The following is an 18,749-nucleotide window of genomic DNA, read 5'->3' as shown; positions in this document are numbered from 1 at the left end:
CAAAGCGATGAATTATATAAGAATACGTGGAAAGATTCCAAGGCAGCGAATATTTTGTGGCAGTATATTGTACAGTCACTGTACTGTGTGATGATGAGAAGTAGTAAGTGGGAAAGAGAGAACAAAATGGGTTTTGGTAGGAGGGTTCTGAACCAGTTGATACATTCTGGGGCACAGCATAATGTTTGACACCATGGATCGCTTCTCGGAGAGGGAACAGTTCAGGAAGCTATAGACATTTTTTAAGACTGAGGGTTTCCCTTTTATTTAATTAGGTGATTTAGTTACATGTCTTCTGGAGCATATTGTGTAATATGGCACACTGCACAGAGGCTAAGAAACGTTTCAAAGGTATTTAGAGTCCAGCAGCCAGATTTCAGGGGAAGTGTGTGTATTATGAGACAATGAATTACAGGGAAAGAATGATTTTAATTTAGCATTCACTGAATGATTTTGATGGAGTCACCTGAAAAGAAGTGGTAAAGGTACATTTGAGTCAGAGGATAAAGGGCTTGATTTCATAGATTGTTAAGGAGTTGATTGAACAAGAAAATGTAAAGAAATAGTAAGTCACTTAATACATTATGAGCAATAGAAAGATATAGGGGTAGAGTATAGAAACGGAGGCCAAAGAAAGAATCAAAGACATTGTATTGCGGTTCAAAAACATAAAAGATATTTAGAAGTCTACCGGATTAACACAACACTGCCTATGTCTGCACTTCATTCATGGAATACCACTGGCAATGTTCCCTGGTGAGGGCAACCTCAGTTGTGCTTCAAAAACGCATCTGAGACTTCATTCAGCACCAACTTCTGTCTAACTGTAAACAATAGCAGAGTCAAGCAATTTAGAAAATGTCTTCTATTTCAAGAGGGAAAGTCATTAGTTTTCAAGCTGGGTAGTGTATCTCCATCACAATAGTATTCAGCACATCCAATGGAATAGAAGAATATAAGTGGATGTTCATTCTATTGTTTTAAACTATCCAAATTAGGACTTATCTGACCAAATCATACTCAAAATATGAACTTACTCTCTGATTTTCTCTTGTATAGGATGCATTATATTTCATTGCTTGTTTATGGGACTCAATTTTACTATTGTGATGCATAGAAAATGTCAGTGATAAAAAGGAAAGGAAGAAATACCTGTTACAAAGATAGAATGAATTTCCACTTCAAATTATTTGTCTGGCTATCAAGGTTAATTAAAGAGGAATGTACCAAGAATTACGCATCTGGTGCATTGTGTGGGGCCAGACTGCTGCAGTGCCGCAGTGCCACGCCTCTATGAGGCGGCACAGTGACATCATCTCTGTAGGACATGTGATCTGGTTCTGCAATGCGCCACTAGTCTAGGACAATCTCAAATGCGTCTCTGCGGCAGGGTGGGTTTTCAGAGGGACCCAGTCACCTTGCTGCCTGAATGTCTACTCTGACCAGACTGTCCTTTAAACACCACTACTATTAAACTGTTGAATGGCCACTAATCAAACACCATGACAACACAATATATAGTGAATCTAAGACTTCAGGACATAGACAGGTCAAATTTCCTGAGCGTGAATGAAAAACAAGCATCAAAAATCCTTCCAAAAGGAGCAATAATATGTCAATCTAGCGCTCTGGACAACATCAGGTAGTCTTGGAAAAAGCATAACGGGTGCTTTTGTACTAAATATTTCTCAGATTGAACAATCAACTTTGTAGTTTTTGCTTTTTAAATTAATTAACACCAGTGCCCTCTCCTGCAAAAAATGGTGCAAGCTTCCCTTTGAACTTGGGGAGATGAACCCATGAAATCCTCGTTTGAGAGATTCTAGACAAATCTATGCAAATCAATGCATCTTCCTGGATCACAAATGCTGAATATTTGTGCAAAAGGAATATGTGCAAAGAAAGGTGGTCTTTTTTGGTGCCTAGCACTATGTCAATTAGTTGTTCCTCTCCTTCACATCCTTATTTCTGTAGTTTTTTATTGGCCAGAGCTTACCCCTCCCCAAAAAGATACACACACACTCTGTCTCTCTTTCTATTGAAATCACCTTGGGTTGTGCTGCTCCTAATGCAATACAAATGTTCTGCCTAAAATGTACTGCTACTCTTTGAAGCTAGATCTGTGAATCTAGATCTGTGAATCTACCTGGAATGAATAAAAACAGCATAGGTGATTGGTTAAAGTCCGCTGTTCTGCAGGTGTTAAAGCATGCTCCTATAAACTACAAAAAATATATAATATAATGCACTAAGATTTGTCATCAGGAATATCTGTGAGTACCAAAATTAATATTAGTAGAATTGTCTTGTAATTTAATAGATAATTTCAGAAGGTTCACTTAATAGATCATTTCAGAAGGTTCACTTAATAGATCATTTCATGAGGTTCACCTAAAAAAATGCACAACCCATTACGGGCACCTAGGATACTGCTCCAACTGAAATGAATTCTCACTCACAAGACCCAATTCACAAAGAAAGTTGCAAACTTGCCACTAGTTATTTGCAACCTTCCTCTGTATGCTCCACCAAATAACTGCCACTCAGACCATGAAGAAAGCTACTTTACCAAAATGGGCTTACAAACTCCACATACATGTTTTAAGAATTGAACAGCCCCAACTACATCCTATGCGCACCAGTGTTATAAGGCCATGAAGAAAGTCACATTACGAAATATGGCCTACAAACTCCACATCAAATTTTTACAAATGAAATAACCCAACTACATTTCATGCACCAGTGTAATACTCAGGAAGAAATGCAAATCTCTAGTTGTAGGGCACAAACAATGTTTGTGGTTGGAAATGTTGAATGTAAAAGCTAACTAACCTGAGGATTCAATACAAAACCTCTCTTGCCTTTTGCCTAGTTTATTAATGTATCTTTTCAGAGAAATTGGTATGACATTGTACCTAAGTTACAATTTTAGAGATACTCTCGGCTCCATGTCACTTTGCAAAGTAGAAAATAGAGGAGCACAAAGGATGAGCCAATGAAATGGTGCTCTACAAGGAATATTCTAGTATTATTTCTTAAACTGGTGTCCACGATTCCAGTGAGTGCAGACACCATGTATGATTAATCTTCCTGGTCCTGAACTCTGATATAAAAGAGTGGTAGGGACAGGTGATGAGTTTCTGTCTTGAGGTCCTAGATACAGACCTGCATGTAGCCATCTCCACCCTCTCCCTCATGGATGAGAGGCTTCACAGTTGATGCCAGTAATGATCCTCACTATGCTACCTTTGCCATTACAAAAAAGATCATGATGTTTTTCTTTCCGTGAAGGAAATAAAAAAAGGACAATATTGCTTCTCCACTTTCCTCATCTTTATTGTTCGTTAAGGTGAAATTATCAATGTCTTTATTAATTTCGCCCTTGCTTTTTCTTTTTTGCACCTGCATGGGCCTATTAAAAATACTGAAGGCTTTTTAACATTAGTACGTTCAGCTCATTAGAGAGTAGTTGTCTGTGCTGTAATGCATGCTGGAGGTTGTAGTACATGTTATTACATCAACAAAAGGAATTGAAATGTAATGTAGCATATTAGGCATACCGATGGCCCCGTAGCCGCATCGAGACAGCTATGTCCCCTAAATTGAATTGAATGTATTATGTGATCCTTGGGATTTCTGTTTTGATTCAACAAAACATATTAAACTCCACAGAATACATGATCGATACATGAAATTGATACTTGACTTTAATTTTTGAAGCGGCTATCATATGCTTAATGTGAATTTAATCTGCTAAAAATCTCCTTCAAACCATTTCAGAAAGTAAGAGAGTTCTGTTCTTGCTCTGATTCTTTGCCAGAAAACTGCTAGAGAGGTTTTGATATTGGATAACTTCCAGGTATTGTTTATAATTCCCTTTAAAATGAACTCTTATATCCTTAAGCTGTGTTGAACTTGAATACAATTTAGAAATGATTCCTCAAAATGGAATGTAGCATGGGATTGGTATATATAAATTAACAAACTACCGGTACTATATCACATCCCATTTTTCAATTCATGTATGAATTATTTCCGAAACTGTGAGGTTTCAAATATATTATCGACATTACAAGCATTGAATCTTTAACCGACAAGAGCTCATTGTGAAGTGTCGGCATAGACTGGGATGGGATGTTTTATGATCAAACTATTGATCTGTGTTTTATATATTTCTGAGTTGAGCAATATTAAAAGACGTGGACCAAAGGGATTCAAAGTTGGCAGCATTTTAGAAGGTAATATGGAAATGCCACATTGAAAGTTAAATGTATCTAAAACACAGTAGGCAGCAGTTGAGGTCCACCCGTTATGCTGACAGTTGTGGTACAAAGAAATCATGAGCCCTAAATTCCTCGGGGTGATCAAACATCAGACATAGGCAAAGCACCATATTTCACTGAGTCTTAGATCCCTTTAGCGGGTGAAATTGGAATTGTATAGAAAATGGTTGCATACCAACAATAAGTGCTCTATATATATATATATATATATATATATAATATAAAGCTGGACTGAAAAGTTATATATTAATGTCCACGCAAAAGCCGCCTATTTAGAATGTATGTGACACTCTGTGACCTTGAATCTTGAGAATGTCCTTCCTGATTTGAAATTGCTGTACTATACGTTCACTATTTATCCAGTTATAAAGGATGGGAAACTGTTTTCATATCAACTTACAAGAAAGGCCATCCAAAACATGTTCGGGTATTGCTAATAGCTATGAAAGTAATGTTTATAGCATATGTTAAGCAATATTGCACACAGTACATTGGCTGTACAGAGGCTCAGCATTCTATTGAAACCGAAATGAAGCCCGCCAAGAATATATACGCTATATATTAAAGAATTCCAACTGCTGGCATATACCCCCAGGTCATAAGAGCACTGCATCGGTGATTACTGTGTTTTGAATAGCACCTGGCTGTCAAAGTTAAATGGAGATGGAGGGCGCTGATATTCTTCTGTTTCAGGGTGCAAATAAAATTCCAGGAAATATTGGTAACTCTCGAAATTGGGCTCAAATGTAGTAGTACCGTACTATTGATCTACTTACTTCAAAGAGGTTACACCCCTCTTCCACTGTCCTTACTGACTGTGACTTCTGTAACCTCTAGTGTGATTACCATGCTGTGCAGTGCGTTATCCTCCTGTCCTACTCTGGCCCATGCTAAATACAGATTTTACCTTATGGGCCAGAACTTCATCATCCACCCTAATATCTAACGCCAACAGTGAAACCATAAAAGTATCTAAAGAAATGACTATGTTGCTTTACTTCAGTACTGATCAAAAGAAAGGCAACCACCAGATAAACAGGAGGCCAATACAAGGGGCTTTAGCAAGAGCCCACAAAGACCCAGAGACTCTGTCTAAGAAGGGAGAAATCCATCTGTCAACCAGTTCATGAGCACTGATGGCTAGTAGATATGCAAGTATGATGGTAGTTTGCACACAAGGCCACTTATGACCACACTAGCTGAAAGATGATGAAAGATAATGTACTTAGCCTGAAAAAAAAAATATATATATATATTATTTTTTTTAAGTATCGTGTAGAAAATGTATTTAATTTCGCTCTATTGAACAATATCTTGCCAAAGTTCAAGTTTATAAAATGAGTCTGTAGCTTAAAAAGGGACATGTGAAAACAGGACCTCTGTCACCTTGATCAGGCGCAGAGGGCATGGCCTCCATCCTCAGTATAACATTCTAAAAAAAGGCTGGACTGTAGTAGGGGACATGCTTTACAGGGATAAGGATGTTACTTTACTCTTTAAGACAAATTATTCAAGGGTTTGATATTAAGAAAGACCGTTTCATTGTTGTTGTTCATCTTAGGCCGAACTCAAAAAAGATTTGTGATTAGTCACAGAAACTTTAGAAGATGTTCAAAGCTTTCAAATTAGCTGAATAAATATGCATTTGAACTACTCTTTAGAGGAAAATTGGTTACTAAGGGCACTCTTTGGGCAACATATTTGTGTAGCTGTGTGCATTCTCCTGCACAATTAAATTACGCTCTATTGCTAGTTACTCTGTTTTCAATCATTTGTACATAATACGCTATGAACTCAAATTAGGTCTTTTTCAGTATGATGCGGGACAATTGCTATGACAATTACAGTTCCGGAGAAAGATACTGTAAAACAATAAGTGTTTCATAACACCTTCTGCTAACATAGAAAAATATTTCTTATTTTGTATTGAAAGATACTATTAAGAAATTAAAACAACAAAATATGAATGACAGTATCTAACCCTGGATTATATCTTAAATAGCTAAGTCTATGACTGTTTAATAAACAAGTTCTTGCTTTGAGGACAATGTAGTAATAGATGATTTATATTGATTTACATCGATAAATTTAAGAGACAGATTATGGGATTCTCTGTGAGAAACGCCAGTGAGGACAGAAATGACAGACTATACTGACATGATTCATATGGCCCAGACACATGGTGCTGGATGGTTACATGTTATGTTTAATATTACTGATTCTAAGCAGGTGTTTTCTAATTATTGGATATATTGGACCATATACACAGACATCTGTATGCATCTACAGAGTACTCATGTGTGCAATCTTTGTGCACGTATGTTTCATATCCTGACTTACTTATTCAGGATCTGTGAAGTTATATATTCACACGGTACACTTTGGAATCAGTAACTTCTCCACTGTAACATGGTTGCATTCTGAGGTTCCAGAATGGGATGAGATTGTGGGCCTTTCCTGGTAGGCCACTTTTACATATGCCGACTTATACTTACCTCTGGAAGGGTGTATCCTACACTGGAATAGAAGGTAGATGTTCTCCTGTGAATAGCAGGTATCAAACTATTTTAAGTTCTGTATATATTCGCATACCTCAAACAGATAGATTTTCATCCTTGGAAACACATGTAAATTTCATCCAGTGGAAAGCTGGAAAAGCGGCTCTTCGTGGTGAGAAAGGAGAGGTAGCACTACCATCCCAAAGTAGATGTAGGAAAGGGACTTTGCCAGAGGGCAAAATATTTTCCCCTTCAAGAAAGAACTGTTGCAGGCACTAATGAACATTCATGCAAGATTAATTCTTTACCTTGATGGAAATTCCATTTAAGAAAATTTAGCACAGAGGAATACTCCAGGATATGTATGATTGGCATAGAGTTTTGTCGCAATATTGGGAGAATTAGTGAATCGTTTAAAATGTGAAAATCTAGTCCACGCACAGGAGTTATCCACCCGGAGTAGACTTCTGAGTTTACCACTTGGGGGCTTCGTGAATTTGGGACCACAGAATTTGGTTACGTAAGTCCCATTAGGCTGATGTAGCCTGCCCACTCCCATGTCTGCTGTAGCAAGTAGACTCTATGCAGTCTCCAACTCCGGCACTGATGTCATGATATGCTTATTTCCCTTTTTCAGTTTCCTCAATTGTCATTGTTAGTATTCTAGGCATGCCTCAACCTATATCTCCTGTGAGTCAGTCTAAGATTTGAAAAATCAACCAACATCTTGGTTTTGCTAAACTACTATTGTGAATATGATTGCGTGGTCATGGACCTATCTCAGAACAGCTTGCACCTTTGCTCAAAGTTCCATCTCTCTTACTGTCAGCTTGGTTTTTATCACCCTGTTGTGCTATACTTATTTTAGAGCATTTTTGCTGCTATTATAACTACAAAATTCCAGGTGTGGTATAATTTCCCAAAACACACAAATGAGAAATTAATACAACAACATATAGATGGTGACTGTCTTTCTTGACCCGGCTACACATCTACATATAGCAGTCCATGCCATCACACAACTCTGCCCCAAGGTCACAACATCCCAAAAATACTTTTTAAAATCTGAATACTTGTCAAAAACCTCCTGTAGTTCAAATGTATCAAGCTCTACCTTCCACTTTGCACCTTACCTCTCTGTTTCATCTTGTGTCCTTCTCCACCTTATCACTGTTTTCTCTTGCCCTCATCCTAACTGATAACCGTCACACTCCCTAATGACCTTGAACTGCACCACAAACAAGTCAACTTTAATGTGGTCAAGGTCTATAAGAGTATAATTTAATGAAAAGTGCACAGTAAACTATATATTGTTGTACATTGGAAGCGGAGACCAGTAAACACAAGCCTGTGTTGCAATTAATTGTGAATGTCACATTACTGTGTGCCCACTCTCAGACCTGCAGTCACTGACTGTACCATTCTGCCTTCTATGTCTGGTGACTTTACATCAGCGGGAAGCGTCCATTCTACTGCGGCCCTGCCTGGCTGCCCACACTGCCCTTGTTTCACCTTTCCAATCTGTGAATCATCTAGCTTTTCTCCGAAGAAATGTAGCCATCTTCTAATCTGTGACTCATAAAAAATAGTCCTTATCAGATAGGACGCCTCTAACCTCGAACTAAAGGGTGACCTTTAAAGCCAGACCTTCGACTTTCAGTGGACCTGTTATCCGGCACTAATCCTTCCATCAAAATCTCGATATTTAACGAAATTGTTACCGCATCTATCATTTTAGAAGATTAGTAATTGCAGAGCACTGCGTTAATATTGGCGTTATGACAGGCTGGGACTAGCGCACGTGACCCTACATACATGTCTGCAACAGGTGCATTGACATACTGAGCTACCTCCGTATAGGGAGAAAATGTGTCAGAAACTTGAGGACCTCTGAACTAATTCCCCCACAAAAGATACCCCCAACAAGCACTCGGCGTTCTCATTCTGATCATCGCTCTGCTCCATAAGTGGGGGCTGGGCGGGTTTCGATCTGCTTTGTTGTGACAGGCTGCCGGGTGCAGCATGGACTCGTGTTGCTGTTTTTCCTCTGTATTTTGCCGCACATCAATCCGCAGCAGTGGCCTTCTTTCACAGTGAGTACCTGCCATGCAGCCACCCAACTCGGACTCCCTGCACACATGATGCCTGTCACCAGTGGGGTATCGGGTGGGTGGGGGGGGCAGTGTTGTCGGGGTACATTCTCCAAACACTAACACTGGTTTCTGTGACTCTGAATAAGACTGTCTCCCTTCGGAAAGAAGACATGGCACCCAGCCCACGTACTCCTCGAGGGCTAGAGGACATTCAGGTTGGGTGGAGGGGGTGGAGGGGTAGAGGGGCACAAGGACGGAGTCCCTCGATCGAGAGAGCGATGCGCCGAGGGCAAGTGCATTGAAGGCACAACAGGCACCTGCTACTGTCCCCACAGCTCACGAGCACTATCTCCACAGCGCACACCACCACCACCCAACCACCGGAGCTACCTACCCCGGCCCAAGAAGAGAAAGTGTACTTACAGGATCTCCAGGTCGCGCAGTGCTCGGAAGACTCCATCTTCGACGCAGCTGATCTGGTTGTTGTCCAGCTGCCTGCAGAAAGAAAGAGAAAGTCAGAGAGGGCTGTGCTGAGCCGGAGCGCCGCTGCCTCGAGGCCCAGTGTCCCCGCGGAGCCCCCTCCCTCGCGGCTGCATGCCGGGCGGGAGGGGGCTGCGCACCCAGCCCCCGCAGCGCCTCACCGGGCAGAGCCGGGTGCACCTGCCGCCCCTCGGAGCTTCTCTCAGGGCAGGAGACACCTGCCGCCCCCGGGAGCTTCTCTCAGGGCAGGAGACACCTGCCGCCCCCGGGAGCTTCTCTCAGGGCAGGAGGCACTTGCCACCTCCCGGGCAGAAACAGGGCAGGAGGCACCTGCCACCCCCCGGAGCTTCCCTCCGGGTACCTCTCGCCGGCGAGAGGAAGCGGCGCCGCCCGCCCCTCCGCATCCCCTGCCCGGGCAGGGACGGGACGCGCCTCCCCCGCTGCGCTGCCCGCTGCCCGCCCCCCGCGGCTCCTCACCGGGCAGGAAGAGGCGCGGACTCTGCTCCCTCGCTCCTCGCAGACTGTCTGAGGAGAGCCACACGCCGCACACCCAAGCCCGCTGCAAATATTAATTGCGCATTTTTTTTAAAGGCTGAGGGGAGTAATTTCATTACATTAGGGCGTCCAATCCATTACGAGCTTTTACCGTCATGTCAGTGAAACAATTTCATTAAGCTAAGGGCCTCTAAATCATTGGGGGGTCACCGGGCTGCTCTTCTCCCCCCCACCCCCTCCCGACCTCCCACAGCGCCCCCCTCGTCCTGACGGGAAGCTGAGGTCCCTTGTCCTGACACACTCCTAAATCTCAGGGCTTTATCTGCCCACGAGCCGCACTGGGGAATACGGCGACCCCACATTACACCGCACTAATCTCATTATATGGTCCTCTTTTATTATTCTGAGCACCACATGTCTCTGGTGCCCGCAGCCCCCGCGTGACGAGGAGGGATGGAGGGGCAAGAGGGGGCCTCTGAAAGCTTTCTGTTCACCCCACAATTAGGGAAACAGAAAAAGGGGGGTCCGGCCCTGCAGAAGCCTAAAGGACATAATAACATTAGGGCTGAAAGAAAAGACACCTCCTTTCAGTCTAGGATCACATCTGTCTGCGTGGCCCCTCACGCCTCTTGGCGTGTTATACACGTTCAACAAATATAAACACTCTGAATTCTCTTTTTCTTTGACGGTGACCTTCATTATAAAACATGAGAAACATTGGCCAGCACAATGTTTCCTAAAAATAGGCAAAATACGCATCTATCATCATTTACAATGGAAGGGAGCAAGGGTCAATTATAGGTGGTTGCTTATATTTGTGCTCGTTAAGGTATCAAGAGGTGGTTTTCTCAGGAGATACAACCAATTAACTACTGGCACAGGTGCATGCAAGAGCAGATAGAAAGAGTGGTGGACAGACAGACACCAAAGGGAAAGTGAGAAAGACAGATTAATACACAGGTCCCATTCTAGCTACTCAGATGGGCATATACATAGCAGACAGATAGAAAGTCAGCCAATGAGATATCTACTCAGCCAAACAGAGAGACGTCGGTCTGGACAGACTGTTTGCTCTGGGGGCTTCAATGATTTAGGGGGCCCTGGACCAAACGTTATTTGGAGTCCCTTGTTCTGAACAGCTTTGAATTTATGATCCAATTTTAGCTCTTTTATGCTCTCTTCGACCAGGTATCTGACATTGCACCAACACAGTGGTCCAAGTTCTACATGTCTTTACATCTAATATTCAAGGATACATCAGCAGCTCACTTATATTATTGCCAATAATCTCTGTGACCCCTCATCCCATTTCTCAGATCTGAAATCATGTTTTGATCTAAAAAAAAAACTTTATGGACGTTGTAATGTGTTGAAAAAAACAAACGTTTCTCCTCAAAATGTCTGCAATATACATCACCCACATTAGAAATAAATAAAAGGAAAACGGTATTTAAAACAATCAGCTTAAAAATTAGTCAAGGATTTGAGGGCAAGGCTCTCTGAAGAACAGAGCTGGCTCTATCTGGGGCCCCCCTGAAAGGCTGCGGCCTTGGGCCAGGGCCCAATTTGTTCATGCCTTAAAACGTCTCTGGTGTAACACACAGCACTGGTAAAAGTGCAGATAAATGACATAGAAAGACAAATAGGTGCGAGAATAAACAATGAGACTTAATGGAACAAATCTGTAGTCAGGCACATATAGATAGAGACATTGAAAGAGGCAAAGCAGTAACAAAGAGCTTTGGACAAACAGATTAAAACACAATGAGATAGATTTAGTAAACTTAGACAGGTAGAGGCAGATAGCTAGCAATATAGGTAGAGGCTTACACCCACAAAGGAACTGTTAAATAGTAAAATATAGACGTACCTTTAGACAGACAGACGAAGGGTTACTGCAGGTAAAAGGAAAGAGACAAACTTATAGAAAGACAGAATTAAAGATATAGAAAGGCACAAGGTGACAACAACATTTAGACATTGTGGCCCAGGAATATTGAAAATTGATGAAGTTAGAAGGATTGAAAAGGGAAACATAAATGTATACACAAACACGCCTGAGAATATTTTAGATAGACAGGTTATATATACAAAGACAGCCTTAGGGATATAGATAAAGGCTTACAGAGACATTCTGTTCACACTGACAATTTACAGAAAGAGAGACATTACAATAAAGAGGCAGAAAGAAACAGGCTGCTAGGTGAAAAGGCGATGAATAAAGATAGTACAGAGACTGTTGTGCAAGATGAACTGACCCCCCCACCCTGCAGAATATGATGAAGTGGCCCTTGAGTGTCCCTATTTTACATATATTCACAGGGGTTAGGGAGAATGTGGGCTTCCTGAATGGCTGGGGGGCCCTGCGCCCAGGGGCCTGCGTTGTGCCCCTCTACACAGAGACAGACTGTGAAACAAGCAGAGGCCGAAAGCCCTATAGAGGCAGACAGACTCAAGCAGGCAGAGGCAGAAAGAGAGTTTGGTTCACGGGTAGAGGAACAACAAGAACCGGAAGTAAACTGGTACGGGTAGACTCATTACTGTAATGTGATATTTTCTTAACTGATACAGCAAACGCTCTTTGCAGATTCACTGAACACACATTATTGAAACTGTACAGATCACCTTAAACGATGGATGTGCCATCGACAGGGGGGATGCGGTGCACTTAACATGACAGACAGCGATCAGACAGATCTATCAATACAACGACTTGCTGCAGCGGGTGATTGATCCGTGCATTTGTGCATATGAACATTATTAATCTGCAAAGCCATGCGCGGCTAGGACTTGCCCTAAGCACTGACAAAGCATGTTTCATCTTCAGGCATTTATCCTGGCGAGGAAATGCAGACACAATATCTTTGAAACACTCTCAAAAGATTACAAGGCACAATGCGACCTTTTGGATTCCTACATGTGCACTGAAACCCACTATTCAACAGATATATAAATACGGAATGCTTTTTTAAAAAAATGCCTTTTTCCAGATTTTTAGATGTTTCTTGCTGGGAATATGCGCGTTACATGTTTTTCGTTGGAGTTATTGCGCAGGCTGACAGAAGTCAGACTCCTAGGGACTGCACACCATAACTTGTCTTCTCAAAATTGATTTTTTTTCAAAATTCTTAATTAAAAGGGCCAGGGTTGTCCAAGAAGCATCACCAAGTATCCTCAAAAGCTGTGCCCAGAACTAACATTTCAACTATGTGATATAGTGTATCGATTGCCACTCCACCTTACTAAGAACTACCATGAGAGCTTGCCAGAGGTATACTCAAATGTGGTCCATCAGAAAAACTGCAGCTACAGATGCATGAGGTTACTGTAATCTGGGGAATTCATTTGTATACAGATAGAGTGTTTATACCAGTATTTCATTCCTATTTTTAAGCACAATGCAATGGAATTATTTTGACTGTGACATGTTTCAGGTCTATTTCTTTTATGACCAGAGTGTCACTCTCTGGACGAAGAGCTACACATTCATAGTTTATTTTACAGTCACCATTTCCTACGTCCGTCTGGATGTACTGAAGATATTGCTATCGGTAAACAGGTGATACCAAGCAAAGGAAATGTCCAAAGTCCAGCCTAGAGCCTCCAGAGCATTCAGAGCAAGGATAAAGCCACCTTGTGCAAAAAACAGAGTAATGTCCTCCAAGCCTTTTCAGGTGTAGTAATAAACAACTTGAAATTGCTAGTACTTGCAGAGCTAGTTAATATATTAAATGTTGCACTATTGATAACATAAACATTGTGCTACGAAAATATCCTGGCAGAAAATAGAAAAGGTAAGTATATATATATATGTATGTATAGCTTTACTATTCCTAATTTCACATCTCTCTCGCTCTCTCCCGTCTCTCTCTCTCTCCCTCAGTTTCCATAGACAGAGTTTCTTTGCATTGCTAATAAATTTGGTGTTGTATCATGAATCTTCGCAAACATTGCAAAACTAGTTGGCTACTCACTATAGCTGCTGACTGAAATGTTTTGGGGTGATCCATCAAGCTAGGTCTAAGAAAAAGGTGGTATCCAAAAATGCCTTTTCCCCATCCAGTTTCTCATAAGAATTTTAGACATGATTCAGCCTGAACCACTAAATGGGATAACACCAAATTTGACAGAAAACTAGATCTTGGTACAGAAAGAGTGCTTTTTGTAATTTAGTGTAAATATTTTCAGTAGTTTTGGAGTGATTAGAGAAAAAAAGATTTATGTATGTCTAGAGACATGGATCCATGGAATTCAAGGGATGTACATGCCACCAGCAATGCCATGATTGGCTAGCAATAACCTGAAAGGAAAGTTGCGGACACCATTTTCAGTCCCGGGGAAGGGAGGGAATAAAAGTTAAAATTGATAGAAGGGGTCACAGTAGAGGTACCTTGACTTTGTGGGACTGATAGAGGAGTCTGTGAGGAACTCCTCATAGGTAAACAAGCATTTACAATGCAACGGTTTTGCCTTTGTAAAAGTTAGAGCTATTGGCATTGTAAATGACAACATTTTTATTTATGTGTTCGTTTTGAAAACAGATAAATAAATGGCATTGTCATTTACAATGGCAATAGCCTAATCTCTCGCAAATGCCACCCACACACCCACAGAGAGCCCCCCCACACAGAGCCCCTCCACACAGAGCCTCCCCACACACACACAGGGCCCCCCCCACACACACCCACACAGAGCCCCCCCATACACACCCACACAGAGCCCCCCCACACAGCCACACAGAGCCCCCCCCACACAGAGCACCCCCTCACACTGCGAGCCCCCATCCACACACTGCGAGCCCCTAGAGAGTACAATACATAGGACCTGTGTAATGAGTAAACAACACCAACTCCCCCCCCCCTCTTCCAGAAAGATGCCACGGAGGTGTTAACTGTTAGCAAATACCCCGATCGAACCAGGGACCGTGGCTCTAAAAGAAAACGCTTTCCTTGGCTGATTTCTGCGGCCATCAGAGAGCTCAGGCTGGGCTAATGCAGGTGCGACCTGGAGGAGAAACCCATTAAAGTCCATTAGTAGGAGCAAGAGCTGCTCCCAGGAGAGGCTGCAATGTCTGTGGGAGGAGGCGGGGTCTGAACACTGGTGGTGGACGGGGAGAAAGGAGTGGATAGACAGTTTTTATATAGCGCATTGTCTGACATTTACACTGCCTCGTGGAGCTGTTCTTTCTTAGCCAGGCTGGGGACAGGTTGCCCCAGTTTAAGGTGCTGCTATGGGAAGGGGAGGGGGGGGGGGGGGTGGAGGTCTGCGTCCGCACTTTTTTTCTCTTATTATTGTGTTGTAGAAGCCTGGAGTCCTCTTTGACCTCAGGTGTCCTTCCACCCGTTGTCATTGACTTGCTAAACACCCACAACTAAAAACGCAGCGGCAAAAGAGAGAGAGCATCTATTCTAAGCTTGTGAGGACATCTCAGAAAACAATTAGCAGCAATGGACTAGTAAAAAGGTGTGCGTAGTGAAAGCCGAATGATAACCAAGGAACTTTAGATTCACAATCATACATAATAAGCTAGGGCAAATCTGGAGACCAAACATGCTCCACCGCCTGAGGTCAACGACCCCACCAATAATGCAAATGACTGACAAAGGAGGGCACCGAGTAGGCAGGGGAGTTGATGGAGCACAAAGGCATGCCAGAGTCCGAGCTGTCAAAGACCTGGGAGGCCGGCGGAGACAGGAATGCGTGCAGAGAGGTAACGCTGGAAGCATAATGGGGTGGCAGGAATGGGCAGACTGGCTAAGAAGTGGGCCAGCAGGGAGGCAGCAGCACTGAGCAGGCATGGGTAAGGCTGGAGACCGCGGAGAGTCGGGTAGATGTGGCGAGCCGGCAGCAGCCACAGGGGAGGGGTGGGTCTGTGTGCAGTGCCCTGGTGGGTCTGTGTGCAGTGACGTGGACTCTGCTCGGGTGGCTCTGCAGTGTCCCTAGCCGGCACACCGTCATCTTTGGGTGTAACATTCAGGGTCATCCAGGGGTGAGGGCTCTCCTGTCAGAGGGGCAGATGTCCAGCTGTGCAAGGGGGGGGCTCTCCTGTCAGAGGGGCAGATGTCCAGCTGTGCAAGGGGGGCTCTCGCTGTCAGAGGGACAGATGTCCAGCTGTGCAGGGGGGGCTCTTGCTGTCAGAGGGGCAGATATCCAGCTGTGCAGGGGGGGGCTCTCGCTGTCAGAGGGGCAGATGTCTAGCTGTGCAGGGGAGGGGGGGGGTCGGTTTCAGAAAAACAATACAAGGATGAGCAGGGGGTGTCCCCTGACGGCATGGACCTCCAACACCAAGGCTGAGCTACCACCCTCTGCACTTACACTCTCTCCCTGCAAAGAGGGGGGGGGGGGGCTCGTCGTGTGGCACAGAGCGCAACATAAAGAGATGCCATTTTACACACCCTGCATTTACACCCTCTCCCTGCAAGGTGAGGCAGGTGTCATCATACGGAGGGGGGGGGGGCATCCCGGTGCACAGAGGGCAACATGAAGAGGTGCCATTTTACACACCCTGCATTTTCACCCTCTCCCTCCAAGGGGGGGGGGGCTGTTTTGGGGTACAGGAGCAACATGAAGAGATGTAGTTTTACACACTCTAATATAGAGGCAGACTCCCATATTAGAGAAGGGAGAGGTGTGTGTGTGGGGGGGGGGGGGATGAGGGTGCAATGCCATTTTACACCCCTGACTTTCATAACCACCTACTTCTCCTCAAAATGTTTCCCAGACTTAATGACCAACCCGGGCCAAAAGCACATCCATCAATGGAAACTTTTGGGGCACCTCAGAGGCCCCGTGTGACTTCCGTTTTTTTAAAAAAACAATGACAATCAGCCCGCAGCCAATCAGTGGCTATCTATCCGGACACACGCCGGCTAGATTAGCACGCGGGCTAATGACGCTGCTTAAAGGCACAATGGTCATCTGTTTAGAAACAGGGGTGATACAAGCTCTCCTGCCCCAGTCATCTGCACGTGCGCGCGCACACATCCAGAAATGCACGCGCACGGAAGCCACAAACAGAAGCACACAGATCCTCACACACAGACAAGCACACATAGAAACGCACACATTCGGAATCAAGCACACCTAATAACACAAATTGTATTCATGTGGCGCTTACAAACCGTTGAGGATGCGTTGAAACACACACACACACACGGAATCGGGCACACTAAAACATACACATAGAATCACTCACGGAAACACACACCCACATAATCACAATCACGCACATACACAGATGCACACATACAGAGAATCACACACAGAAGTACCTATACACACTCACAGAAACACAGGCACACATAGAAGTACACACACCTACGCGCACACAGACAAAAACACACATTGTAAATTGTAATACACAAGCTTGTACACACAGAAACACACACACGAAACCACAAACACTGAAACACAAAAACTGCACCCACAAAAAAAAGCAAAATCACGATTACGCACATACAGATAATCACACAGACAGAAACACACACAGAAGCACACATACAGAGAAAGTATCACACACACAGGCGTATATATGCTCAGACAAGCACGCATAAAAACACAAGCACAGAAAGAAGCACACGCGCAAACACAAAACAAAGACAAAAAAAACACACTCTGTACCACACTTGCTCGCACACACAGAAAACGCACAGGTAAAAATGTACCACTCCACAAGGTGTGTGCGACTTTATGTTTTAAAGAGTATTTACTTACATATTGCGTGCAAGTACATTCTGTGCAGCTGGCAGGAGTGCACGGAAGGATGGGTAAAGCTCTGCGAAGCAGCCGTGAGTGCGTTGTATTTTACGCATCCCTTTTATCGAGGACGTAAATGTGCTGCTGATTTACAAACATCACCACCTAAAAAAAAATCTCATCTCCTTACAAATACTAATGTCGGAGCACGCAAAACTACAAATGTTTTTAAAACCCTACCCCAAACTCAGATCCTTCTCGAGTGCTGTGGCCACGAGTTTTTGCAGAATTTCAGAAAATAAATGCTCAAATAAAAAAACACCTTTATACATTTTTATTTTACCGTATGCCACATTATCGATTGTGTGTTTGTTCGGAGACATCTACGTTTCCTTTGCCCCTGCCGTGCTTCGATTATTTGAAATATCGGCGGCGAGCTTTTTATTGCCTCCATCGGGGAATTGTCCGAGCGCTGCCTTCCAACGCATATTATTAATGCTGTCAATACTGTCAAACCTGTCCATTGGTGGGACAGTGCCGATATTTCGCAAAACCACTGCAGTTCATTTGAGGGACAGTACCAGCTGCTGACAGTAAACCTGCTGTGCAGTAGCCGGTCCTAGCGACGCTCTGCCTCATGCTCGTACATTAAGTGGACTCTTTTTAACGCTTTACTACACAATAGCAGCTCTTCCAGGCGCCGGATCGCTGAATGGCTGTTACCAGTACCACCCCTTCTGAACAGAGTTACTACACGTAATAGGACAGTAGCACCACACTCCAACATGCATTGGGCAGTTCCAGCCCTTCCCAGCGGAGCCGCCGTGCAGTACTGGGGCAGCACAGCTGGTCCATCCCAGGGCAGTGGCGACGGCAGTGTGCAGCGGCACAGGGGCAGTGCCTGCGAGCTAAGCGCGTGCACGGCTGGCACGGCTAGTCTGGGACGCCCCGGGCTATCTCTCGCGGTCCTGCCCGCCGTGGCTTGGCGGAGGCGTCCAGCGATTCATTTCCAACCCTGACGAATTATTGCAGCATTTCTTCTCGCCCTCTGCCCGAAGGGGGAGGGGCGGCAGTACGGAAGGCAGTCCTGTGACAACGCCCATCAATGGGTGCACATGAAAGACAGAGCGTCTTTGGGTGTGATGGTTAACTTGTAGCGGGGCGGATGTCTAGGAATGCAGCTTGAAGTCCTCCGCAGTGTGGTC

General features: G+C 43.9%; 1 protein-coding gene across 4 annotated transcripts in view; it reads right to left on the bottom strand.

Moving 5' to 3' along the window:
- SLIT3 (slit guidance ligand 3) overlaps nucleotides 1-18,749 on the bottom strand; it is a 1,039,834-nt gene that overhangs the window by 314,948 nt on the left and 706,137 nt on the right. Inside the window, exons 1-3 of one of the 4 annotated variants that reach the window (XM_078653382.1) lie at nucleotides 9,611-9,833; nucleotides 9,516-9,572; nucleotides 9,298-9,369 (exon numbers count right to left, since the gene is read on the bottom strand). Coding sequence is in view for 1 of the 4 variants with exons in the window: in XM_078653381.1 (XP_078509507.1) it covers nucleotides 9,298-9,369 (72 nt within the window). In the remaining 3 variants the exon portion in view is untranslated. Of the gene's footprint in view, nucleotides 1-9,297; nucleotides 9,370-9,515; nucleotides 9,834-18,749 lie in introns of those variants that run through there. The other 3 variants (XM_078653384.1, XM_078653383.1, XM_078653381.1) reach the window with 3 other exon arrangements.

Source organism: Lissotriton helveticus, chromosome 7 (assembly GCF_964261635.1).
Source record: "Lissotriton helveticus chromosome 7, aLisHel1.1, whole genome shotgun sequence".
Taxonomy (NCBI): Eukaryota; Metazoa; Chordata; class Amphibia; order Caudata; family Salamandridae; genus Lissotriton; species Lissotriton helveticus.
This window is presented reverse-complemented; position numbering and strand designations above follow the sequence as displayed.